The 26,682-nt window shown below is 41.7% G+C and overlaps 1 protein-coding gene across 6 annotated transcripts in view; it reads right to left on the bottom strand.

Annotated features, from left to right (window-relative positions):
- rgs3a (regulator of G protein signaling 3a) overlaps positions 1-26,682 on the bottom strand; it is a 145,432-nt gene that overhangs the window by 48,271 nt on the left and 70,479 nt on the right. For 4 of the 6 annotated variants that reach the window (XM_069672920.1, XM_069672919.1, XM_069672918.1 and 1 more), the window contains one exon: positions 23,117-23,251. In XM_069672920.1, coding sequence (XP_069529021.1) covers positions 23,117-23,251 — 135 coding nt within the window. Of the gene's footprint in view, positions 1-6,176; positions 6,223-11,288; positions 11,357-23,116; positions 23,252-26,682 lie in introns of those variants that run through there. The other 2 variants (XM_069672923.1, XM_069672924.1) reach the window with 2 other exon arrangements.

Genomic DNA, 26,682 nt, shown 5'->3' with positions numbered 1-26,682 from the left:
CAGCGCAGTCTAGACTTCCTGCTGTCAGGGGAAATGGAGCAAAATGATCTTAGTGAGGGCAAGAAATAGGAAGTTATTCAAACTGGGCATTTTCATTTTACTCATTTGTTGGGGGGCGGGGTACACCCTGGACTGATCACCAGTCAATCACAGGGCTGACGCACAGAGACAGAACCGGGCCTCGAAATCGGAGCCTTCAAGCTGTGAGGCGACAGCGCTGACCACTGCACCACCGTGAAGCCCTCCTACAGTCGGTGTAACTACAGAATATACAGCCATACGTTTCTAATGCAATTTTAGTGGAGTCACAAAAGTTGCACTACACCGGCAAGAAAGTAGCTTGCCAAATGAAGACGAACGTCACATTAGGGTCTTATCTAGATCTTAGGGACAATATGATCCCTCAACCGACAAACTCCCGATGATCCCACCACCAAACCCTGCCAGTTGGGTCTACTAAGCACCAAGCCCCTCTGATCCCAATGGCCCCAATGCAACTTAACTTTTAATCCCCCTATATTCTGGAATGACTAATAGATTTACACTTTGTAATACTTCAAATTGACGTCATTAAATTATGTAAATTTCAGATCCTGTGAGGAGTTTTTAGTTGGTTATGAAACAGTTGGTATATAACCTACAAAAGACCGTCAGGAAGATGATTTATTATTTCCATATAATTAGAAATAATCGACAGTAAGTGACCTGTTAAACTGTTAAAAGAAAGCACAATGAGATTTTTCGCATGTACAGGACAGGATCAGCAAAGAGATAAGACGTACGGCTTTGACCACAGGGGGGCGCCAAATTTGACACAAAATTAAAGCTCCTCACAGTAGCTTTAAAGTAAAAGCAGAGATACTACACTGTAAAAGTACTGTATGAAGCCAGCTTTTTAGCTTAGTGGGAAAGGTAACAATCTGCATTCAGACCCGGGTCAAAATATCGATTTCGCTTTAAATCATCAGCCCAAATGGTGTGATACAATTATCGTATTGCTGGCGCCAATTTGAGTCACCGCATTATTGTTTATCTCAATGTGTGTCAAAATCTGAGAAACTGACACCCAATTGCAGCAAATAATGCATTAATCCTGCACTTCACCTTTTTAGGGGTGTTTTGTATTCTTCAGTTAATCACATATCATGATGTATCATTATAGGATTGTCTTGTAAACATAACGTAACCAGTTACTTTTAAAAGTAATGTTACCCAACACTGGATAAGAGTAGCGCTTTGACCACAGGGGGCGCCAAATCTAACACAAATCGAATGCTCCTCACAGTAGCTTTAAAGCGATAATGTCAAAGATTTTCATGTAACTAAATGTCTGTTAAGTCACTATCCGAATGAGGTAACACAATGGTGATTGAGCCTATGGCCCACTGATGAAAGCCTTTGCATTTGCAGTATATAGTATTATTATGGACTGGGTGTCTTTGGCGACATTCACGGAAAAAAAACAGAAGTGGCGCCCAGTTAGTGACGCGTTTTCCATCACCCAGCAGTGGTTGGTCTGCACAAGAGGGTAGGCGAGCTAAGCGGCTGCTTTTCCGGTCCCTACAAGTGTTGCGAGTACAGTTGTACTACAGATACAACTTCAAAAATAAGAGAAGATCCAAAGAAAAAGAAATAAATTCGATGCTAAGATGAAGGCAAACTAAAAAGGAAAGCCACCGTCAGTGAGGAAAATCAAGAGTTACAACCGTGACAAAGGGAGCCAACCATAGACATCTTGTTAAATTGGGACGTTCACTCCTGCAATAGCCATTTATCGCCATTAGAGGCGCCAAAGAGAACGAAATTGAAATCTTCGAGATAACATCTTTACAGTAAAAGCAGAGTTACTACACTGTAAAAGTGCATTATAAGTAAAAGTGCTGCATTCATTTTATTCAAGTTATAGTTCAGAAGCATTACAGCTACTAAAAGTATTGGAAATAAAAGTACACATATACATCAGAATGACCCCTGTCATATTATATTACATGGTTACTATCATGGTGTATATAACTTCATTTTGCAAATTAATGAAGCTCCTTTTGTGGAGATGAATGTGGCAAAAAGTACAATTCTTTACTCTGAGAGGTAGTGGAAACAAAATTTCTATTTATAACACACAAATAAATATCTCAAAAGGTGAAAGTTACATTATTTACAGCTCTGGTAGACAAACAGAGTTCATCAGAAGAGGAGCTGAAAATATAAGAGAGAGAAAAAGAAGGAAAGTATTTGATGTGGTAAAAACATTAGCACTCCCTGAAAGAAGACATTCATTAAACTCAGCATCCGTTACTTGGAGGCATGTTCCTGTTTAAAGTTGTCCTTGAGACTAAAATAAGGCTAGATATAATAAGGAGATAGAAATCCTGATTGAACCACATTTCTCCTCTTTTTTCATTGACACAAGTTGTTTATTATCGCCTTAAGTGAAATCATTGGCTCCAACAGACGTCACAGGTTGTTACGTAAACTCGAAGACGGTTCATTTTCTACATTCCTGCAATCACAGGTCACTTATTTCAAATCAGTCACACATGTTTGGACTGATTTCAAAGAGGTTTAAATATAGATAGGCTTATAATGAGAACGTGTATGACAGACATGAAGACAGCCTGTAGGTCTGTGTGTGTGTGTGTGTGTCGCGTCCATGTCCGCGCAGACTAAACACACATTAGATATGTTTTGACATGAACTGTCCAGATCAATCTGCGGTCTGAGGGTTTGAAAGCCGTTATTGCTTTGTGTTACACCAATAACTCGTTAACGGGGCCCGATCATATAGATGATCGATCTCTGAGCGGCCTCATTATATGCACCGCAATGCACCGGCCTATTTTCCACTCGATTTCACTGAGAGGAGAGCGATGAGAAGGTAATAGTCGTTTATCTGCCAAACCCCTTCGTTGCGATCGGGCCGAAAAGGAGGGAGAAGACGGAGAAGTGAGCGAGGGATTAAAGGGTGGAGATAAAAGAAATACAGGAGGACAAGAGGTAAGGTGGACATTGGGAAGATTAAAGTACATCTTTTATACTGGATCATAAAAATTTGTACCATAAGACTACCGGCTTACGAGAGTCATAAAAATGTTGTATGGTCTTATTTCTTTTACAGATAGCCGAAGCACAATAAAGGTCCCTTGAGGTGTTCACGGGTCGGCGATTTGCTGTGGCCAGAAATGAGTTTCGCAGCAGCTTTTTGAAAAATGATTGCGATGTTTGGAGACTTCTTTTTCCTGTGTGACACATTACACAACTGCTGTTTGTCTTCTGGCATCATCCAGTCGATTTTCCGTGTCAAGATGCCAAATAAAATGTGTAAAAAACTGAATGACACTGCAGTCAAAAGCACATGCACATTACAATGTCATCCATATGTGCCAAGGAGAATCTACAAATTATTACATTTACTGTTCTACTGTTTATTTCAGCTGCTGCGGCAGTTTAAAACTATTGATAAGAGACAGGAGAATTACTATGTTTGAGATCAGCGCTGACACAAACATCAGTAACCTGTGATTGGTGGAAAGTTTGGAACACGGCCTCTGATTGGTCGATCTATTCGATTTATTATCATGCATTCACTGTATAGAGTCTCCATAAGACTTCCGGATAAGGAAGCTCATGAAAGACAGACGATCAATTTTCAATCAATCGACGGCATGTCGTGTTCCAAACATATTCAAGACACAGTAAAAGATGCCCTCCGATCTTTCTACAAATTTGCCGACATCAGAGGATGAATATTTTGAACATCAAAGAAGTGAGTTTGGTGGCGTACGTGACTTTGTGTGCAGAAAAGTTGCAGCCAAGGTCTAGAAAGCGTTGCAACAACTGATTGAATTCCAAGAACGCTGCATCGTAACTGACAATTACAGAAGCATAAACAATTACAAAAGTATAAAATCGCCTAAAAGCTCTTAATCTATTAAAATAGTCACAGTAAAATTCGGTGTATAAGACGCACATTTTTTTAAAATTTTATTTTTAAAGATTATTTTGTTGGCCTTTGGCTTTATTTATAGGACAGCTGAAGATAGACAGGAAATGTTGGGAGTAGAGATTGGGGGATGACATGCACCAAATGATCGGCAGACCGGGAGTCAAACCTGCGATCAGTGTGACGAGGACTGTAGCCTCTGTACATGGGGCGCCTGCTCTACCAACTAAGCTAAAGAGCGCCCCATAAGACGCACTTTTAATACTTTTTTTTTTTCCCATCTTAAAAGTGGGCTGCGTCCTATATACTGGTGCGACCAATATACCAGTATAAAATGCAGAGAGAGGTATTTTTTGTGTTCCACCATCGGTACAGACGGTGGCGCTATAATCTAGCTAAAGCTTCATATTCCAGTGCGACTAGTTCACGTAGAATTCTAGCATTTTTGTCAGTCAGTCTAGTTTAACTTTTTTTCCATCTTCCCTGAGAATTATGATCATATAATTAACGCTCATCCACCCACATGTACGCAATAATATTGCTATTTATCTCATTAAGAAGTACTGCAGGGTAGCAGGAAGCCTCTGTATGTCAGCATCTCTAATTGAAGCAGAACATCAGAAATACAGTCGCTCAATATCTCACATGAATACTTTGCGGTGTGTTCAACCTTGGAGATGTCAAACGCTATTTATTAGCATGAAATCTATTCTCATTAATATTTATGCGAAAACTCAGAGCGTATGATGTAACACTCTTGTATGTAAACTTATTTTCAGAAAGAATCGGCACTGATGCGTAACCTTTAGGAGAAAAATGGGGTTTGGCTTTTTTGGGGGAAGCGAGTGTCACATCCAAAATGCAAAGGCGTTATTGACATAAGCCGAGGGTTCAGAGAGAAAATGTCATTGACGTAACTTTCCCCCCGTGACGCCAGGCAGCTGAAGACAATGTGACCACTGAAAAAGAGCGGAGAGAGATCTGTGTGCCTGCAGCTCTGTGTGTCTGTGTGTGTGTGTGTGTGTGTGTGTGTGTGTGTGTGTGTGTGAATGAGAGGCTGGGGACAGAAAACGCATCCATATTTTGTTTTGATCCGTCTCCCCCTTTGTGTTTATGTGCGAGACAAACAAGAGGTCGTGATGCGTGCGAGACTGTATTTCCCAGGTTATAACAAATAGCAAACATCTCATTTGTACAAGCCGGGACCGGCTGTGTAAGAGCAGCTGATAGATCACATTCAGTCACAGACACGCTCTTGTGTTTGCGTGTGTGTGTGTGTGTGTGTGTGTGTGTGTGTGTGTGTGTGCAGCAGAGGGATGGGCCGCTGACTCTGTCAACTATTGATCAAAGACAAGGGAAAGATTGAGAGGGTGACACTTTTTCTCTTTACACCGGTGTTATGTAAAATCCACTCAAACACAAGCAACCATATGCACGAATCGGAAACTACCCATCATTCCCTTATTTGTGTATCAACAGGCACAAACACAGACGACTATAAACAACTCTGTCTCTCTTTCTAAGTAGAGAATAACCTCTCAATTCCCCTAATGAGGAAAAAGCTATTTTCCCCAGTGTGCTTCCTGTTGTTTATTTCCCATCTGGTCCCTCTGTTTGCTCCATCTTCTCGTCTTGATCGCGCTCGGATTCGGTTTAGAGCGCGTCGTCCTAATGGCTATCTCCCTACCGCTGCTCTCTCTCTCGGTCCTCCTGCCTCGCTTCCTACGGCGGCTCCCCCCCCAGCCATGTGGAGGGCTAAAATCACGTCACGGGGAACACAGCCAGAAGAAACGAGTGGACAGAAAGCGGCAAACTGGGGATGTAAACAGTGTTTTGTGTCAGAAAATTACAGGGGTTGTTGTATTAAAAAGAGAGGAAGAAGTGGATAAGAAGAAAAAGAAAGTAGGAAAGCAAACTAGACACAAACAGAATCACAAAGTTCAGCGCACATGACACCATGTCATAAAGATGCCGAAAGATAAATCCGCCTTATTGCTTTCACTATCTTTCCTCCCATCTCTCTGTCTTATTTATATCTCCGTATGACCAAACCACTCCCTCCCCCCCGGCAGCACCACACTGCAAGCAACTCAAACTAACTGCAGGAATATTTTTCGTCTAAATCCGAAGAAAAGCAGCGAGAAAAAAAAACGCACGAAATCCCTCTTTTCAGATTAGCCTCAACATCAGATTTACTTCACAGATGAGGTATAAAGTGATGGTTCGTAAAGCCTACCTGGCAAGAGGAAGCAGTTCCAGGTTACAATCCACTTAAGGCAGACACAGGCACTCCACACATCCCCATTAAAGTGGCCTACTTCCTCTGACAAACTGCTGTGTGTGTTTGTGGCCGGCTAGCTGGGCTGCTGAGTGTGATTCTGACAGTGTGGGCTAGGCCAACTGAACTGTGCGTACAGAGAGAGAGAGAGAGACAGAGGGAGAGAGAGAGCGAATGCCCAAGAGGCTAAGAAGGTAGACTCCCAAGCTGCACAAACAAGTGGGGAGGAAAGGAGGAGAGGGAGGAGATAGCGGTAATGAGAGGAGACAAATGAGCAGCGAGCGCTCAGAAGAGACCGTATGCATGCATGTGTGTGTTGTGTATACATACGTACGACTTGTTTCCATGATTGCAGATGTGTGTCTGCAAATATTGTCTGACATATGTGCGCATACATTCTGTCCATGTCAACACCCCCCGCCCTTCATTTCTTTGCAGAGACATTAAGGCACTACAGGCAGGTCCCACAGGATGCACAGAGCCCACAATGGACACACTGTAAACACACACACACACACACAAATCTGTGCATCACAAGTTAAGTTATCCGTGTCGGACACTCACAATAGAGCTGCTAAGTCATAAGGAAACTATAAAAGAAGCAGGAACTATGGTATATTATAAAAACTTCCTATCTGTCACAATAGCAGCTATAATAACACCGTGAGGTCATCAGTGTGTCAAAGGTGTGCTGTAAATTAGGAGCAAGTCACTATACTTCCTGGTTTTCTAGAAATTAAGTTCTTAAATCCCTCGATTAAATCGCACATTTTTACACTGTAAAAAAAAAGTAGTTGCTTTAACTTAAAAAAAGCAAGTGTCTTAAAATTGGCAAAATCGGAGACGATAAGTTGAGATAAATTTAAATTAATTCAAAACAAATAAACTTTCTTATCAAAATAACTTTTTTTTTTTTTTTATTGAAATTTTGTTGTTTTGTCGACACAATTTAATTCATGGCTGAACCAGCATCCGAACCAGAGGCCTCGTAGCTGTGAGGTGACAGCGCTAACCACAGCATTGTGTAGCCACTTAATGTAATGTCAACTTAAAGGGCCAGTTCGCCGATTTTCAACCTCAGTCCTAGCGTGCTATAATGGGGAGCTAATTCCATTATGGTAGGAAAAAAATGCAATTTTGCTCTGTGCCTTTAGAGGACACTGGAAAACCAGGGAGCTTGACAAACTACGCTTCCTCAATCTTGGACGCCCGCCTCCATCGTGTCTCGTTCAAGATCGTTCGAAAATCTTTTTAGACGATCCACCGGTATATTCTCGTCGTATTTCGGATTCTGTTTTGCTCTGAGCCATTGCCTGCAGCGATCAATGTCCTTGAGTGGAAAACAGTAGTATTTCACTCCAGTTTCTCTCGCTGGACTGTTCCTTTCAGAGGGAGGGGCGCAATGCACGCTGGGTGTTGTAGGAATGTAGAATGGGCGAAACCACAAGCTTTCTCCACAGCTATGGCACCGCTTTCAAATATTGTTGCTTCCATCGATTACAGAAAACACCAGCTTTGACTGACAGTGGCTTTTTCCAGGGGCGAGCTGCTCCTTTAATTACATATTTAGATTTGGGTCAACTTTATTAAAAGGTTTTTCCTTTTGACAATCAAAACATGAATCATGTCATGAACGTTTCTTATTGCTGAATTGTGATTGATTCAGAGTGACAGCTCAGACAGTGATTATTTTCTTACCTTGTTGTCTCACCTCGCACATGTATTGCGTGGCTATATATAGGTTTGTTTGCCCTCCACTACTGCGCTGAGTCATAGGCTGCCACAATATCCTTGACATTGATGGCATCAGTGCACCTTTCTGTTCAAACAATGTCTGGCAAAATGAAGCCGGGAGCAAGGTGGACAAAAGAACTGGAACATGTTTCAACTAAGACTGGCTAATGGTAGCTTCCGACTTCAGTAGTGTGGGTTCTAGCCAGAGTCCAATAGAGACAGATTTGGAAAGTAAATCATGACATACATAAAGCATGTGACTTAAACATCCTCTCAAGCTTCCACTCCAATGAACGGACTAAAAATAGCTTCAGATGAAAGCATCAGATCTCTCCTGAGCGCCTCAGACTCAAATTAATACCTGAAACAAAGAGACCATATTTTCATGGTTTGAGGTTTGGGTCTGTAAATCGCACCCTCTTCTTCTGCAACATTTTAATGGCGCCTGACTGGAGAAGCAGCAACACAGACTAACTCATAATATTCACATCTAAGTGCGGCCTTTTACAGATTTACTGAAAAACTGAATGGAAACCTGGCTAGTGTTTCTTGTAGATACACAAACCTACCCGTTGTACCTAAGTGGCTTATTGAACCACACTGTACTCTCTCTCTGGTTTTCTCTTACGCACTCATTCACACACTCTCTGTCGAGTCTCTCACCTTTCTCTTCACTCTGTTATCTCGAGAGCCTCTCAATGCTGCTCAGGAGAAAGGTTTTTTATATCCTAAGTGTGACAAACAACGTTTGACAAGGAAAGGTAGAGGACACCTGCTGTCTCTCTACACTCTCAACAGGGGTGGTACTAACCACCCAGGTGGCTGACTGTCCTCTTTGGGGGGTTGGACGCGTCCCCAAAGCACTTCAAGCTCCAAAGGCCCAGTTCCCCAAATTTTGGGGGTACAAATTGAGTTTGGGGCCATGAAACCCTCGCGTTTCAAGAAGCACCTTACAGAGATCTACCTTGACAAGGCAGACAAGGACCATCTGTTCCCAGTCCATCAAATCTAAGTATGGTCAGAGCACCATCAGCTCTTATCTCTGCAAGAAAGATAATTGAGAATAATAGTAGGATTTAGCATTATTTAACAGCTCCCTGCTGATAACCAAATGTGGACTTCCGTTTACGTTGAAGGGGGGCCATCGAAGGGGTTATCTCTACGTTGAGGGAAAGCAAAATAGGTACAGAAATCCAACCCAAGTAGAAAGGACACATCATGGCACACGAAATACATAAATAGGCTCCGACACAAAGGAGCAGCTGTGTGCCATCATGCAAGAATTTCCATTCAGCCTTCAGCTGGATGAGACAGCCATATCTGACAACAAGGCTGAGGGCATATGTCCCCTATAAGACCTCCAACAGTTGGGAGATGGGTAAGTATTTTGTGTTTCCAAATATCCAGAAAGTATTTTCAAGAGCTAGACCATTTAATGTGCTTAACTTGTATGCACAGGAAAGGCAATCCCATCGCCAACATCCTCGCAAGTGCAACTGATCTGCCCCTCAACGGTCGGTAGGTACGGTGACTTTGTCCCTCTGCTGAAGGAGAAGATCCTCAATGTCCACTGAGACTTTCACTGACTTAACTTTGGGACCAAATCTAAAAGTCCACCTTATCATGAGTATCTTAATCTTGCATTCGAGGCAGTAAACAAAATGAAAGTCCTTGACCTAAATGACAGACAGTTCAACAGCTGTGTCAGGAAAATTACAGATTGCTTCAGGGGCCTCTCCACCTTCAATGTTTCCCTCTGGCTGGTGCAGCCCTTCCAGGAAGATGTCACCAAAAGCAAGTCTGCAATCCAGGAGCATATTGTCGATATCTAGAGTGAAGCAGAGGGCCGCGGCTTCTTTTACCCTTCTGGCTGGAACAGCACATGGGTCAAATATGCCAAGCATTACCTGGCTCTCTGGGAGAAGACACTTGCAGGTATTGCAAATGCAGTCCAAGTAACCCAATCTCTTGGACTTGATGACTTTGGATGAACAACCCATGAAACTGGGCTCTTTCCAACCCACAGTAAAGAAGAACCACCAAGCACAGGACTTGGTAGGGTGCTGCTGTTTGCCATTTGAACAATACAAAACGCTTCTTCTCCAGCATTTCTGAAGGCGGTCGTTTTAGATCAATAACGACATCTAATAAAAGTTTGAATCTCTAATTGGTAGCTGCTGCATTTGTTCAACACTCAAAGATAAATGCAACACTCATAAATATAGTTTCTATCACGAGGCTTTTTGGCTTCCTGGGAAACAAAGAATGGACTGTTCCAATGCTTCCCAATTTTTACGAGATATCAAATAATTATCATCAACATTAATATTCAGAGAAGACCATTAGCCTACATCTTATTTGGGGGGTAGCAAGAGACCTAAGCGGCTGTGGCTCAGTGGTAGAGTCGGTCATCTCTCAATCAGAAGGTTGGGGGTTCGATCCCTGACAAGTGTCCTTTGGCAAGACACTGAACCCCAAATTGCTCCCGGTGGCATAGCCGTCGGGTATGAATGTGCATAGATCTGATTAGAGATTGGCACTTAGGCCTTTGCCATCAGTGTGGGAATGAGTGTGTGTAGTGTAAAAGCAGCTTTGAGTGCTATATAAGTGCAGTCCATTTACCATTTACCTGGAAAATGGTAAGGTGACCCAAAAGTCAACCCCAGTGATTGACAACCACTTCTGTAAATGGCTGCTCAGGTCAACAACCATTAACGACCATTGCCGATACCTTTCAAGAGGTAAATGCCAACGCAAAACAAAACTTTTTAACAGACAAATTAACTCAAAAGTGTTTGCCACAATCGCACTGATACTGAGTTAACATTGTAGAGTTTCCAAAAATATACTTTTATGCGGCGCACGCAAAGATAGAGACGTTAATAAATGACTTTGCCTCTGGAGCTACATGAGCCTAAACTAAAAATGAATCACAACAGAGCTGCCAGATTTCTAACAAGCTTTTCATCTTTGTATTCCCACTCTTAAGGTGGTATTAATTCAGAGTAACTCTTATGCCATTATAGAAAGTTATAGTTAACAAAAAAGTCCCAATATGCACAGAATTAAATCACCCATGGCGCGATATTTGAATCAAACGAGAGTAAAAAGAACAAAAAGAAACTATTTTTTAAAAACATTCCAACTATATAAATGTTGGAAATACAAAAATGGTAATAGGCAATAATATTTAAACAACAGTTATAAAGCCAGCCTAGCAGACAATGCGACTTACACCCACAAAATAATCCCAATCTCAGCGATACACCAAGAGAAGTCTCCAGAAAGACCTCTCCCTTTGACCTTCGCACCGGTGTAAAAGATGACATACATTACCTTAGAGACAGGCATCTGGACGCGTAGTGTGCTTGCTTGCGTGTGTGTGTAAATGTTGTAATATTGGTGTTGTGTCCCGGAGTGCGGCACAAAAAAATGGCACAGTTCATCCACACACAGAGTCAGAGAGCACGTGTGCAGCCCGAGTGGATACAGGCTGCTAATCCAATGTGACCATATGTGACTTTTTTCCCTTCCTGTCCGGTTTTTCTGGATATGTCAGTGCTTCTTGTCTCCTCCTTGTCTCCTGCTCTTGTCTGTGTTGTTGCTGCAGTCCCAGCTTCTCCCCCGGCTCGGCAATAACGTGCGTGCCAACGTGTGCGCGAAAGAGAGTGGAGCGAGAGAGAGAGAGAGCAAGAGAGCAAGAGAGAGATGGGGGTAAAGAGGGATTTGGTGAAGGAGGGGAAATGAAGACAGATGGCATCAGGGACAGAGAGAGAGAGAGGTGTGAGAGTGAAAGGAGGGAATGAAAAAATGTGATGTATTAAAAACATACAGGGAGAGGTGGTGATGGCAAGATCAAATGTAACCAAGTCTCAGGGGACCAAAGCAATCTGTGTCCTACGTTCTGTCTCCCCCACTCTCTCTCTCTCTTTGTCTCTCGCCCTCTCTCTCTTCCCCTACATGCTATTTTTAGAAGTTGCTCTGTCGCAAATCAAAGCAGTGAATCAAAACCTATCAAAGAGCAGGATGTTAAGGACCGTGTCTTTCACACAGAATGACACACACGCACACACACAACCCTATCTGTTACAATGACCATGTGTCTGTATCAGGCCTGAAGGGAGCAATGTACGCTGTTCACCGGGCCTTATCTAATCATATCATGTGCTAAAACATTATTTTAAACATCGCGAACTACACTCCCGTCTCCCTCGCTGCCTCTGCCTAAAGGTATTTTTGTTCCAGGCTGATGGTGCATAAAGTAATGATTGACATTTAAAGTAGAATATCAACTTAACTCGTTCCATCTGCTTCCACACTTTGCTCTTTTTCCGTCATTTCCTGTTAATTGGTAGCAGAATGTTTCTCGAGTGTAATCAAACACTCGCGCTAATAAAAAGTGTCCTTGTGTTAAAAGGAGCCCTACTGTTTGCAAATTAAACCCAGTTCAGTTGCATATTCAGTGGAGCAAACATCACTTTCAGAGTAAAGAAATTGAATTGTGCGTAATTGAAAATGAGTGCATAGATTTCATGCTCTGCTGTACCTTCCGAGCACTGAGGCTCTTATCTATACTAGCCCCTGTGCTGGCGCATAATTGCCATTACATAACAGAGTTATGAATAGTTAAAGGTGAGCTAAAATAAAGCCAAACACCACTCCATCAAAGGGAAATCATTAATGTTTAAAGAGGGACATGGGAATTAATCCTACACTACAGGCCACAATGAATAACATCACTGGGCTATGTGAGCGTGTGAGAGGGAGACAGAGGGAAACAAAGGCAGACATGAAGATACAGAGAGAGAGAGAATATGAAGGTGACAGATTGTATGTTTGCACTTGACAGGTGTCGTGAAAATTTTAAAGGTAAAGAAGTGATAGTGAGTAGAGGGGAAAAGGTCCAGCTATTTTGACGGGCATGCTTGTCGCTGTGCAGTGGCAGATGTGGATAATTGCAGACTTGGCCGCTGTTGTCCGTGCTGCTGTGTTGACCCTGTCACATCCCCTCTGCCTCTACACTGCCCCTACAGTTCATGTGCATACTGCATTGTGTGTATGCGTGCTAATGCCTCGCTAGGAGAAAACTTTGATGCATTTTAGCTTCTTGAAAGATGATCTCTCAAACCAGCAGACTGCTATGTTACCACCTTTCAGAAATCAAGTCGTAGCGACACTGTGATGTGACATTACAGGATGTGTTCCAGCTTGGTCCCTCATATCTGCTCCATTTGAACCAGTTCTAAATCTGGATGTCACACTTCCAGAGACAGCCCGTCCCACAAATAGCATGCAGCATGCTGTTTGTGCGTTGTGTGCGTGGACATGTGTGCATGTGAACGCACGTGTGTGGGTAAAAAAAAAAGGAGACGAGAGAAGACTAATGGAATTCATCCGTGTCTAATTAGAGACAATGAAGGGGAAAGTGAGAAACAAAGAGAGCAAGAGAAGTGTTCATGACGTGAACATGAGGCAGCACAGATGTTGGCGGTATTTTACTTTAAATGTACAATCTTCTTTTCAGTCCGAGCGAAGCAGGAAGACTTTGTACCTGAAAAAATGGTTGTAATATTTGTATGTCTTACGTTTGTAATTCCCCACTTCCAGCAGGTGTTTGGCTGCCTTTATCTCACTCCTTTCCTCGGTGGACGACCAGTGGAAATAAACAGTTAGACACAACACCCACTCCTTTTTTCAATTACTTGTTAGCTTTGTAGAATTCTCCAGTGTCACTCTGCTTCCTGTTGTATCTGTCTCTGCACATTACCAGACTATCACTTCTAATGTGCTTCTTTTACCGTCTATGTCCTCCTGACATTCCTTCTCTCTGCAAGACCTTTCTGCTAAATTAACCAATAGTCAGTGAAATGAGACTTTAATGTAAGGCACACATAAGAACCTAATCTTATTCTGCTGTCTCACTTTGAATATATTCATTGATTTTTTATTATTATTATTGTTATTATGATAGGATTACAGTTAGTCTTTCGGATTGTCTGATTAGAGCTGCATCCCCAACTGTTTGCTATCGAAAAATAGCAGACCTCGGAATGCCATAATTAACCAATCAAAATCAAGAATTTAACACAGCCGCGTAATAATGAGTAATAAATACCCTTTTAGCTTATAGAAGTAGGGATGCACGATATTGGCAAAGAACATCAAGTCTCCCCTGTAGTGGAACTGATTTTATGCCTACTCTTATTGTAGCGGCCCAATGGCAGATGCGGAAATAACATAATACTAGGGATGCACGATATTAGATATTTTGCCGATATCAGATATGTCGATATTTTCAACTCATTTAGCCGATTACCGATACCGATATTTTTTTCCCACACACCTAGTTGCAGAGATCATCAACTCTCTTCTGTATTGGAATTAGCGTACAGTATAATGGTGATACTCTTACATGGTGATACATTTGTTACAACAGTCGGGGTGACGGGTCTTGAGATGGTTAATCAAGTTTGTAGTGTTGAAAGACTTTGCCTTGGCTCCTCCTTGCATCACAGAAGCTGAGCAGTCATTGCAAATAGCAGTTTTGCTATCTATTTCTGAAACTTCCACACCAAGGACATTTTGGCTTCTAACTCTCTCATGCTGCAGGTAGACACATGTGATGTCATCACGCTGCGCCGGGCAGGTCTTCTTCGCACCGGGGACATTGCGCCGAGGTTGGGTATTTAATCAAGTATGCAGCAGCCCATTATTTTATCGGTTAATTATATCGGCGTGTTGGCCGATATCCGATAGTTAATTTTTAAGCCAATATCGGCCGATACCGATATCTTGCCGATAATATCGTGCATCCCTACGTAATACAGTGCTTTTTAAAATGTACACATTCACTGGGCAATATAAGAAAAGTACTTAAACTTAGATTGTGTACAAAATGCCATATTTATTTGTATATTTTCTTTTCTTTTTTAGGCAATCATCGAGCATTTATGCATAATTAAAGCACTGTTTTATCGGCAGAAAATATCAGCAGAAATATGACGTATCTGCCGATGCCGATATGTCATTTTCAAGCCATAATCTGCAGATACCGATAACGTGCCGATAATATCGTGCATCCCTATATAGAAGACATCAGCTGTATTCAAGTGCAATTGAACTGCTGTATGGTTACTTGGTGCTTGAAGTTCACTGACATAAGCGACTTTGCAAGATATTAAAAGTTGTAATTTCGCAATGTAATTTTGGCATTAACTTTAAATTAGGTAATACGTCATAGTAGTTCATGTTTAAAGCATATTTTGAGTTAATTGGCAAGAATTTATCTTCTTTTGTCTTGATTCTTTTCTGCATAGAAGAGCTGTCAGATTATAAGGCAAGTTCTTTTGTTCTCAACGACTTGGTTTCAAAAACAATGTGATTATATCGCATTTTAAAACTACATTTTTAATGTCCTTGTAAGACTCCGTAATTGGAAAAGAAACTTTTCAAACTTACAGTGCTGCTGCTAAATACCGATGAATGAAGTGTGACAGACACCAGCACGAAGTGTCTTCAGTCGACGCCTTTGGCACAGGCAGAATGTGTCACACAGATTGAGGAAGCAGTGCAGGTACATTAGCAATCATTTGTCAATCAGAGCTGCGAATGAGGGAAAATGTGATAAGAATGCAGCATTTGGGAATACAAGTCGACACAATGACAGACACCCACAGTGTGTAGCGCTTGAAACTCTTTACAGCCATAATGAGGAAAACTGGGAATAATGAATTATTCAGTTTTCTGATAAATCCTGAACTCAGCGGGAGCCATCAGCTTATTTTTTCTGTTATTTGTATCGCTGCTTAAGATTCAGTGTGACCTCGTCGTGAGATATGATGCTCAAAAATGCATATTCACTGTCACTTCCCATCTCAGAAGAGCGTTGTGTGTCACTGATGGAGTGTGTTTAAACATGAGGTGAAGCGACGTGGTCGAGAAAGAAGGAGAAGGAGAGCTCAACTTTCTTTAATTTCTCATGAATAATCAGTTCGTCGCGTTGAGAGAGAAAGAGAGGGGATGAGTCCTCGTCATAGTGCGTCACTGCTTCCTCCAACATAAATGCTGTATTATAACCACTTCAGCGGCTAAAACAGATTCTCATAAATGTCAAATGAGACAGCCAGAGAAAGAGAACAGAGCAAGCTGCCTCCGAACCTCCACAGACACACTTTGTTCATTAGCAGCAGCCATCTTTTCTCTCTTCTATCTTGAGCGAAATATATGCAACTTTTAGGGCAGAGAGTTTGCGTTCCTCTTCTGGCTCAAAGACGGGGTGCGAGCGTTGCTCATCAAATGCTTTCTTTGTGTGATGAAGTGTGTGTGTGTGTGTAGCTGAACAAATGCATTTTTCCAGCAGCCCTGTGGCTAATGCTGCCTGAACAAGAATGTACCGGAAGGCAGGAAGTAACAGACTTATAATGGCAGCGGGATACCAGACCACAAGGGTACGTGTTTGTTTCTGTAAGGAAACAAATACATACACATTTAAAACCACACCTACCACTATCTTTACTTCCCTGCTTTTATTTTGAAGGCCAAAGGCACTAAAAAAACAGCCACATTGTCCTTGAACTACAACATTCTACAAGTTGATATTCTACTTTTTAAAGGTCAATCATTACTTTAGGCTTCATCTGGAAATGTTTCTTAGAGAACACCTTGGTTAGAGACGGTGGGGGGGACTGTGATCTGAAGTGAAAACGTTGAACAAAATGATCTAAGACTGTGAACAATGTCAGTTAATTACATTTAAAAATTTACTTTTTGTTATTTATAGTCCAAAGTTAATCCACCATGAACATGCACACACAAAAAAAACTAGAAACTTCAGGCAGAAACAAACTTGTAGGCGGTCATCAGACCTCTATGCAGTCCAAGAGCCTAGACAACCTAGAGGCCTCACTAGGTTTAAATGTGAAGTGGAGTCGCAAGTCATCTGCGTATACATGATATGCTATATTAAAACTGTTTGTCCTAAGAACAGCAATGAAAGGGAGAATATCAAGGGCCCAATGACAGAGCCCTGCGAAACACCACAAGACAGTGAGAGTCCCCAATAGAGACCTACACTCTAACGCTGTGCCTCAAATTTCCACCAAATCATATCAGAGTTAACACATGGTAGTTTGGAACACCATCTGCTCGGATGGTACAAGTGCTGCAGACAGTGCTGAGAGTATTGTAAACCATTGAGTCGGAGAGCGCTCTGCTGGACAAATTGTGACACCATTTTTTTATCACTACAAATATTTTACTGTGCATTATATTTTCAGATCAAAACAAGTAATCATATCTTGGCATATTGGAAAACATATATGCCAATTAGGGGTGGGACAAAATATCGATATTGCATTATATCATCATGCAAAACAATTATTGATAGGTTGGCGCCAAATATCGGCATTTTAATTTACAAATATACGGCACTCTAAACAGATTTCCTCCCTGATTCGACCCACAGCGTCACGACTCCTCGCGGTGATGCTCATAACATGAATGAGAGTAACGTAAATGAAAATAAGGCAGCTGAAGAAGTTGACAGCAGGATAAAAGAAGAAGACGACAGCGGGATAACATCGGACAGCTGATCATGATATGATTGTCTTCCAATATATCAATGATCGCAGAATCGTTGTATCGTGATATTAACGTTGTCGCGGGCCACGTATCGTGAAGCCTATCGATAATGAGTTACCCTGCGATCCCCACCCCTAACGCCAATACTGATTTATTGGTGATAAGCCCAAGTTGGCCATTAATATCGGTCAAAAGATATATCTGTCGGGCTAAGAGAATTTTTTTTTTTTTTTTTATCATCATTGCCAATTTGTTTTTTAGACTTGATGATTTCTTGGTGTATTTTGGCGAGGCAGCTTATTTAGCTTCCTCACAGTCTTTACAAAGGTCTGTTCAGGACCATACTTGGTTAAAACCTGACAGTGTAACATTGCCTACTGCATTCTGTCCTCACTCACTGTGACTATCTCTAAGTCAGAGAGAAAGAGAGGCATCAGTTATTCAAGTTGAGATTAGTCATCAGAAACATTCGCCCTCAAATCCTCTGCCTTTAAATGGAGCTCCACACAAAACAGAAACTCTCTCTCCTTCCCCGCTAACCGAGGGACTCCAGGATTAAATAATCTCCAAGTAAAAAAGGGCTCGTGTCCAAATTTTTCCAAAGGAGAGCATTCAAATCTGTGCCGGGGGAACTGAGACAGCTGCTGACATCAACACTGTGACTCGAGTAACCCCGTTCGCTGGAAAACCATGAATGAAGAAAGTGGCATGAATAGATGGATGTGATTTACACTGCATGTGTGACTTCCCTCAGGAGCGGATTCTGCTCTCTCCGCACACTCCAGCAGAACTCTTGAGTAAAGTGCATGCTTCAGCAGAGTGTGGATTTACTCGACTTTGTGCATGAGAGGACGAACGCCGTTTCTGACACAAGGGAAATGTGTGAGTCAATGGGTAATTTTCTAAAGCTCCTTTGCTGTGACTCTTACTCACTGGCAGGAATACACACGCAGCATCAAAGACACACTCGATGGAGATTATAGAATAAGTTCTGGTGTTGACTCAGCAGTGAAAATGAGCCGTGGAGTTATTCCAGCAGCACTGAGGGATTATTTCTCCTTGTGGAATAACGACAATATTAATGAATAATGCTTGAAAAAAGGCATTTTTTATTAGTTGTTTGTGCTATATATGCTTAATGAGCACAACACGCGAGCTAATGAGACATTTAACCAGATTTGTTCACGTGTTTATTTAATGTCTAATATAGTAATGTGTCCTCCTTTCTTTCATCATTATGAGATCAGCCAAATGATACATCCCCAAGATGCAAAGTCAAAAACACAGGAGCATGCAACAGATGTATCGCCCGCACTCGACGAAGCTGATCCGCACACAGTTTAAACACATTTGGGGTTGACTGAATACAAAGCATTTGCCTCTAAGGTACTCTGGAGAAACGCAATCAAAAGTGAACTAATTTGTCAAGATGTAAAATGTTATGATTAAGTGTGTACTCCCCTGCCTTCGGGACACCGTTCAAATTTTTATTTAATAAGAGATTACAGCAAAAAGGTTTTCATAACTGCACAACGATGATATACAGGAATGATTCCACGGGGCAAGACGAGCATGCAAGCGGGAAAATGTGTTAGTTTCTGAATCCATGTCCAAATGTAAGTTTGTTAAAATGTTGTCCATGTAAGCATTTTAATATTGTTTTTGTAAAGATGTCAAAAAATGGAAAATCTATTTACATGCTTAAGTATATATGTTAGGGGCAAGCTGTATGGTGTGATTAGCTTTAGTGACATCTCTATCTTTGTTCTTCCTATGAATGTGCCACATCTTTAGTCACATACATGTCTCATAAATGTTGAATTCAGGGCATTATATAATGCACTTGTTATAGCTGGCTGAATGATATCATAGGAGTTGTGAGGTGAGATTTCCAACACTGTAGTTATGCTCTAATTGGTTCATTTTGCCTCCTTCGCCTTTGTTTAACAATCTTACATTACAGTTAAAAGGAGGTGAGTATGCAAGCCGACAGTCCTGCAGCTCCTTCTACCAATGGTTATACCATGTCCATGTTATCCAACAAAAATATGTCACATTACAGATGATAAAACCACTCAAATGTCTGTCTTTCTTTGATTTTAAATGAGTGATCACAGGGTGTCTTAAAGACAGTAAGTGGCTTTCTTTACTTAAAATATTTGTGCCCTATACCAGGGGTTCCCAATCCCCGGTCCGCGGACCGGTACCGGGCCGTAGGTTGTTCAGGACCGGGCCGCGAAACCCAATAGGTGTCTGTGACATTCCAAACATTCGCGGAGACAGAAACGTCGAATGGGCTGTGTGAAGTGCACCTCTAAAGACACTTCAAAAGTCACCCAATTCAGCTGGAAAAAGCGCAGACCTGGCAACCATGGCTTCGCATCCCATGAAACTTTGATCAAGAAGCCTGATGCCGCTCTAAAGCTCTATATCCTCTCTTTATCCAATCTAGCGAGCATTTTTGAGAAGCTCAAGTTCCCGTGTGAAAAAGTCTGTGTTCGTCTGGATGGAGGGTTAATACTGAGGGAAAGATGTGTGTTATTACGCCAGTATTAACGTATAAGTATGAACGTACACTAAGAGAGAGATTCTTTGATGCTTGAATGAATTGTAAAAAAATAATTAATAGAAAGAGAGACAGATGGACAGAAAGCAAACAGCTAAATCTTTAGGAAGCATTATACTTCCTATTTCTAACGAGATGTACAATGTGGCTCAAGGGAGCATGCCATAAAGATCATTGCACGTCTAATACAAATTGGATGGGCAGTTTCTTTACCACGTCTTTACTTGTTGATGCGCTGGCTTGGTCAATATTGTTGGGGTAAATCCCATTGACTTACGTGACTTAGAAGGCTTGCCAAGCTGTTATGTTATCGACGAATTGACCACTGCAGTGTGTGCAAATGTGGGCTTACATTCAGCTGGGTGCACCGAAGAGACACAGACTTGGGAAGAAGGCAAGGAAAGCTACATTTCCCATTTGGATTGTGTTTCTACTGTATCTTTCTGCACAGCAGCAAATATTGTAGCAGTGAAATGTTGTTTGGAAGTGTATTTATGCTGTGTTTGGAACTGTTTGAAGCTGAAATCTTAGGCAACGTTCATAAAGTTTAACCTAAAGTAGTTCAAATATTGTAGATTATTCAAATTCGGGCCAAGTTCTGGGTCATATACACGTCTGGGTAATCAGTTCCCATCCTCAATCACTCAGATGAACTATATGGGCAAAAATACACACACTTATACAGAGCCACGCATGAATACACACGCAGAGAGAGAAGGATGAAAGACTGTCGGCTTGTCCCTCTCTCTGTCTCCCTTTCATGTGCTGATGAATAGAAGCCCAAATGTGCAACAGGTGTGACGTCCTCGCACAAAGCTATTTATCCCTTTTAATCACCTTTCAGTTCAACTCAAATGAACTCCTTTGGTGCTTTTAAATTTATGACGTGAACTGCTCGTCTATGGCGTTCATCGAATATTAAAGAAGTAAGGAATGGAAAAAGGGAAATGGTATTAAGAATGTAAGATGTGCAAAGTGGGAATGGTGTCAATCAAATCGAAATGACCTTCACTCTTCTGGATACTGCTCCAGAGGACACGAAAGTTTCTGTTCTGTCCGAAGTTTTGTCAGAGTCGCACTCACTCACAGCTTTCACAAAAAAAAAATTGGGAGATTTCCCAGAGGCAACTTGTGAATGACCGAATTGGGCCACAGTCATCTCTGTCACAGCTCCCGAGCAGCAGCCCTTTAAATCAGGGCGGTCAAAGCCCAGCGAGCAACAAAACATAAGTTACAGCCCCCTGCAACACTGTTACTATGTTTCAAGTAGAGAAAATGAGAGAAAACAGAAGGACCTTTAAACAACTATAATAAATATTTCTACATTTATAACAGATAAAATGATTAAGGGTAATGTAATGAATAACTAATAGAGTTCAACTAACTCGCAGCTGAATGTAATGTTTTGTTCACTCTCATGGTGTTGTTTTCAGTTACAGCAGGCAGCTGTTTTTAGCATAAAGCTCAGCACCAAACGGAAGACAAAGTAAGCGACTAGCTAGGGAACAAAGTAAATCTATTAGCTGCTAAAGAGCTGGATATTTCCCACAGGAGTTAGTAGAGACCAAAGACAAAACAAGCATTGTACTTACATACATCAAGGGAACAGAAACACGACGCCAATTGAAAGCTAATGCTGCTCCATATCTGCTACTAAACTGCTACTATGCTAACACTTTAGCCATATCAACATTAAAGGTGTTTTCAATGTTTATTCATTTATTTTTTTACACGTAGCAGATAGTAACAGTTAGCTTAACATATCCAGTTCAACTGACATTCATTTTCAAGGAAAACTGTAGCTGTCGAAAACAACTGCTCAGTCCTGTCAGTGCTGTCACCACACGGCACCTAAGCTAGCCCACTGAGCAAACACATGGTACTCGCCGTGCTCAGACACTCGTGTGTTTAGTGTGTTTAGTTTTTCAATAAACAGCACACTGCAACACCGTTGAGCTTACATGCCTTTATGTGAAAAAACAGGAGGAACTTAAAACAACTGTAATCAATATTTCTACAGTATTAACAGATAAAACGATTAAGGGTTTTGTAGTGAAGAACTACTGTTTTCACTCACAGCAGGCAGCTGTAGCATAAAAGCTCAGCACCAAACGATGACAAAATAAGCGACTAGCTAGTGAACAAAGTAGATTATTTAGCTGCTAAAGAGCTGGATATTTCCCTCAAGAGTTTGTAGAGACTTAAGAAAGAATGAGCATTGTACTTACATACATCAAGGGAACAGAAACACGACCCCAACTGAAAGCTAATGTTGCTCCGTATTTGCGTCTTACGAAGCTGCTGGTATGCTAACGCTTAAGCCATATCAGCATTAAAGTTGTTGTAATGTTTTTATTAATTCTTTACAAGTAGTAAAAAACATTAATAGTAACAGTTAGCTTAACATATTTATTTTCAAGGTAAACTGTAGCTGTCATGAACAACTGCTCAGTCCCGTCAGTGCTGTCACCACACCACAGCTAAGCTAGCCCGCTGAGCAAACACTCGCTGTGCTTAGACACTCGTGTTCCAAGTGTGTTTAGTTTTTCAATGAACACAACAAACACAGTTTTCCACAGCTGTCAACACAGTGTTATTCTCTCAATGCAAAGTTCAGCTAATGTATATGAAGTTTAGTTGCAGAAGCCTGTTTTTGCTAGCACTGTTTTGTCCAAACTAAACGCACAAGGCAGGTCTTAAATTGCCCTGAGTTGACTCTACATTGAAGCAGTGCAACTATTCACAAACAGCCAGATAACAGGCAGCGTTAAACTCACCCAAAGAAATGTATGAGCTAGCCTAAGTGGGAAACTGTCATGATGGCAATGTGAGCTGTAGGAAAGTGTCATATGTTACTGACTGAGTGTGTATGCTTGCGAGTGTGTGATGTTCCCCGGGTATCTGTGATGGGGGCATGCACAAATATATGCAGTCCCATGTGTTCATGTGTTTACTGATTCATCTTTGGCCTCACATGAAACAGGAAATGTACCTAGATATGTGCGTCCGTGTGACATACCTGTTCAAAATGTGGAACGGTAGGCTCCCGCCTTTGAAGCTGGAGCTGCTTGTCTATGTTGTCCTTCAGGCACTGACACACGCGGCGCTTCTGGTCTGCAGAATAGGCTTCCAGGCTGAGCAGGCAGTCACACTTCTAGAGACACAGAGAGAGAGAGAGAGGAGAGAGAGAGGGAGAGGAGCAAGAGGGGTGGAGGAAAAAGACAGCGGGCAATTAGGCATCTACTGTCAGAGAAGAGAAGAAGAAGTGTCTCCTGATGCTCAGATAGTGAAGGGCTCAAGATGGGTAGAGAGAACAAATTAGAAGATAACAGTGGAGAAAATAAAAGGGAAAGAATGGATAAAAGGCAGGTGGAGGTGTTGTACTACCTTGTTCCTGTGTGTTTGTGTGTGTTCAGCAGCCTCAAATAAATGCAGTATCCATAACTGACACCAGCCCTACTGGTACAGTATGTGCTGTCATTGTCGGCTTGTTTCCTCTCAGATTTGTCTTTTTTTTGCATGTTCAGTTGTGATCCAAACTTTGTTTTCATGACACCGCAGACTGTAAAGTGGCACAGCCCTCTGGGTAGCCAAAAACGCTAGCATTAGTGAAATTAGATAATGGCCAGTATCGACTTTTAGGCAGAATCTGATATGCTGACAAAACGACTACGTGACCAATGGCAAGATGGCACTCCTAAAAGAGAACAAATCAATACTTCCCTGCTGGGAACAACACAAGAATATTTGACAATCAGTGGTTACGTTGGAATTGGCAGAGCTTGGTCGGATAGCTTTTCACTCAAAAGGACACAAATACCCCTTGAGGGACTCTCCAGAATGTGTGTTTGATCTCACTGATGGCCGGACCAAATGTCCTCATGGTTTAATGGCTCCATTTGTTTTTTGGTCATGATTCCAGCTATGTACTTTTGATAAAAGACATGACATACACAAAAAAAATCATTGATATACATGATACTTATTTGTGAGGTCAGGGACTGACGGTGGCCAAAAACACCTAGGGTTCTGATTCCTCCCAAAGGTGTTCCACAGGGTACAGATCAGGGATCTGTGCCGTTACATTGAGTGTCTCTACACCAAACCCGTCTAACCATGGACTTTGGAAGGCAAAGTCATGATGGAGCAGCAGAGCCTTCCCCAAACAAATTTGTAGGGATCCCAGTGGCTTAATATTCTTTAGACACCTTCACTGATACCAAGGGGCCAAGCCCAAACCCTGAAAAGAACAGCCCCAGACCATTACCCCTCCTCTACCAAAATTTAGAGAAGGCACTATACATTCGGACAGGAAGCGTCTTCCTTGCATTGGCCAAACCAAGATCCATCCAACAGATTGCCACGATGTAAAGTGTGGTTCATCTCTGCAAGGAACTACATCACTCTAGCCGACGCTTGCCATTGCCCATTGCCAATCGTTGCTAGCATGAAGCTGCTCAGCCAGTGAAGCCCACTTCCTGAAATTGACGATTCACAGTTTATGTGCTGATGTTGCTTCCACAGAGAGTTGGTAACCTTGTAGAGAGTGATGCAGCTAGGAGGCAATGTTTTAATGCTACATACTTCTGGACCCTTTTGCCCCAACATGTGAGTCAGCGTGGTCTACCACTTCTTGGCTGAGCTGTTGTTGCTCCTCGGCTGTACCACTAACAGAAATAGCACATTCAGTTCATCTGGGATGACCTAGTAGGGCAAAATTTCACAAAGTCAATAAGCTTCTTATGACCCAACTAAATTCTACATGTTAGCCTACGGAGATATGGCTATAGATGGGCTATAACACCTAAACTCAGTAATTTGTGGGCGATCTGACTTTGGCCATATTTTGTTTGAACAAAACAATTGTTTGTTGGGATTTGGTGGAAATACTTAACATGGTCTCCTCATATTTAGTGCACACAGGTATGGCACATTTCTGATATGCCAACACATGGCAAAATACAATTTACCAATACACCCGTAAGCACTCACGTCAGCTTCCCTTACACAACCTTTTGGTTATATCACTATGGTATTTTCAGTTGAATAATAGTTCCCATTATTTCTCCTATCTCCAATTTAAGTCCAACATGAAAGGAAGCTATTGTGCTGGAGTGCAGTTTAGTTACTATTTTCCCTCTTTCCAATTCGATTATTTCCATCTACCTCGGCCTCTGCTTTGGGCGATGTCTGGGAAAACATTTATGTCCTGCCATTTTTGGGCGCGAGTCAGGCTACAAATAGGGTTTTTTCCATTTTGTGCTTGTCTTTTGAGACTGACTGTAGTCCCCCGGGGCGTTTCTTGACGCTCCCTTGCCCTGGTCAGTGTTGAATAATGATGCGAGTCAATTTGCCTGTTTCCGGGCAGCATGGGCTTTTGCATGACCTGCTGAGTAGCCATCTCTTGGACTATCTGTCTCTTTCAATGTCACTCAATGTTGTGTTGAAGACAGAAATGCTGCTGTTGTAGGGTCTAGTGGCACAAGGTGTTAGTCTTTTATGTCATGTCATTGTGTGATGGTAATGCAAGATGAAAAGGCATTAAAAGCCTGCATTTATGGTAGTTGCGTCAAGACCGTTTTGCCTTTGTGTAGAATAGAATATTTTGCTGCAAAGTCCATCCACTGGATAGAGACTAATATATCAGTCAAAAGTGGAGAAATATAGAGACACAAACAAGACAGAGGGGCAGGTAATATCTAAAGCTTTATGAAATTGAGCATGACTGCACAAAAAGATGATGATATAGGGCTTTTTCAGAGCGAGCAGAAAAACAGTGTTGATGCTCTTTGATATCCATCATTTGGACTGAATCTGAGTATGGAAGGGAGGCAGCAGAGGCCATAATATCTGGATGCAACGCATGCCCTCACACACTACACACCAACTTCAACGTAAACAGCTATTCCCAAGGCAAACACTTGTAATGCTGCTGAGGAAAAATCTCATAAGACTTATTTCTATGTTTCACATAAAGTATTACCGATACTACAGATCAAAAAGGTCAGCCATACCTCTTCAGAACCCAATCTGGGAATGCATGGTCATCAAGCTGGAAATTACACTGTATCCCCTTGCTTGTGGGGTTCTTCGATTGCCAATGTTGGTGCGTCCATCACTTGGGTCCAAGTTGGATTGATGGTAATGGAATTTTAAGCAGGCATTTATTGGTTTATTTATTGAGTTTGATGCTCTTGAGACTTTTCCTTAACAAGTAGATCAAAATGTTTTATTATCCAGCGAAATATCGATCCACTGACTGGATGGATTTGCAACAAATTTGACCTTCATGGTTCCAGTATGATGTATCCTGATGATTTCTATTGATAGCATGACATTTGCTCTAGCACCATCAGGTAAAGTCTTGTTCAAACACACTAAACGTTGATGTTGACCGTGCTAAACAATACCTGTCTAAGGATGTTAGCATTCTGACATTAGGCTCAAAGTACAGATCAATTTACAGTCCAACAAAGCCCCTATGCTGAACAGGAAAACTCTTATTATTGTTTTAGGGAAGTAAACTGGAGGCTTAAAGCTGGAAATACTCCAAATCTGAGCTACAACAATACCCTACATCTTGAC

Source organism: Semicossyphus pulcher, unplaced genomic scaffold (assembly GCF_022749685.1).
Source record: "Semicossyphus pulcher isolate SPU_LCO1_2020_fin unplaced genomic scaffold, fSemPul1.0.p SCAF_22, whole genome shotgun sequence".
NCBI lineage: Eukaryota > Metazoa > Chordata > Actinopteri > Labriformes > Labridae > Semicossyphus > Semicossyphus pulcher.
Note: the sequence above shows the minus strand (reverse complement) of the source record. Positions and strands in the feature narration are given on the sequence as shown.